Below are 1,262 nucleotides of genomic sequence, written 5' to 3' on the forward strand. Positions count from 1 at the left end.
CTCGAGAAAGAATTCCAACTCTTTCCTGCAATCCTTGCCGAGTTTACCAGGCACTCTGGACCATTTGAGAGGATCGTAAAGATCTGCCAGCCATTGGATACTGTTCGCCGTCGTTCCAACCTTCTCCCCCATGAAATCGATATCGAGATCGTCCCGTTGTTCGTTCCCGTATTCAATCAGCCTCAAATAATTCCTCCAATCAAGCTCAGGATTGTTTTTACCGAATCCGACCGCCAACTGCCCCAGCCCACCGCCCTTCGACGCCTGTCTCTCCTCCTTGTAATCGGTGTCGTTCGAGTTTCCCTTCACCCTTTCCTTCGCCACCGCTCCCGTGTCGCGAGATTTCCCGATTCGCAGTATGTTCGACTCGTTCCTCGAAACCGGGCTCGCGTGCGCGATCGAGGCCAGGATCAGTAAAAAATAATATACGGCCATCTTATTCGATGATTAAACGGATCTATCTCTTTCACGATTCCCTCTTGATGTCTGCCACATTGATTTTCCTCGAAATCCACTTTCTTCACGGATCGTTCTTGTCGGGATCGATTTATCATTTACAAATATAGCCGATTTTCGGCCGAATTCTATCTCGATTTTCTTCTCTCAGATCATGTTTGAAGAACGGTGAAGAAGGTCGATCGTTGACACGTTGACGAGAACAAATTGTAATATAACCGCCAGTTTCTTTTCTTTCTTTCTTTTTTCGCTCGTTAAACGAGACTCCACTTTCTCACTGATCGAGTTGGCTAACTCTTTTTATCGTGATATGCACAGAGAGAGAGAGAGAGAGAGAGAGAGAGAGAAAGAAAGAGAGAGAGAGAAGAGAAAAAGAAATGGAATTATGAGAATTGTTTCGAGGAGACGCACACACTAAGGGGCTAAGGATCATGCACTGAATGAAGTGAATCGAGTTAGCAGTCACGTTTACTCGCCGGTTCCCCTTTCTCTCGACGATATACTTCACCGTGGTTTCCCTGTTAGGCCTCCTTCTCCCTCCCTCTCTCGGTGAACACTGTCTCCTCTTGTCACCTTTCAGAGAGACACTTTCCATGAATCTCGATGATCCTTGATGCCAAGATCTTTGCGAGTTATGCAACGTGAACAAATTTTCTGAGAGCAAATATTTGTTGGAGAAAATTTGTTTTGATCGAAGGAAATTATTGCGCGCCAAGATTTTTTGAATTTTCACGAATACCTTTGATGAAAGTTTTATATTGTGATTTATGTGGTGGGTGTTGTTGCTGAAAATATATATATATATA

The 1,262-nt window shown here is 44.3% G+C and overlaps 1 protein-coding gene across 1 annotated transcript in view; it reads right to left on the reverse strand.

The window, feature by feature from the left end:
- Positions 1 to 439, reverse strand: part of LOC102677295 (nose resistant to fluoxetine protein 6-like) — a 26,045-nt gene extending 25,606 nt beyond the window's left edge. Inside the window, exon 1 of the mRNA XM_031509984.1 lies at positions 1 to 439. Within this exon, the coding sequence (XP_031365844.1) occupies positions 1 to 435 (435 nt within the window). The 5' untranslated portion in view covers positions 436 to 439.
- Positions 440 to 1,262: the final 823 nt, after the last annotated feature.

This window comes from Apis dorsata, unplaced genomic scaffold, assembly GCF_000469605.1.
Source record: "Apis dorsata unplaced genomic scaffold, Apis dorsata 1.3 scaffold_196, whole genome shotgun sequence".
Taxonomy (NCBI): Eukaryota; Metazoa; Arthropoda; class Insecta; order Hymenoptera; family Apidae; genus Apis; species Apis dorsata.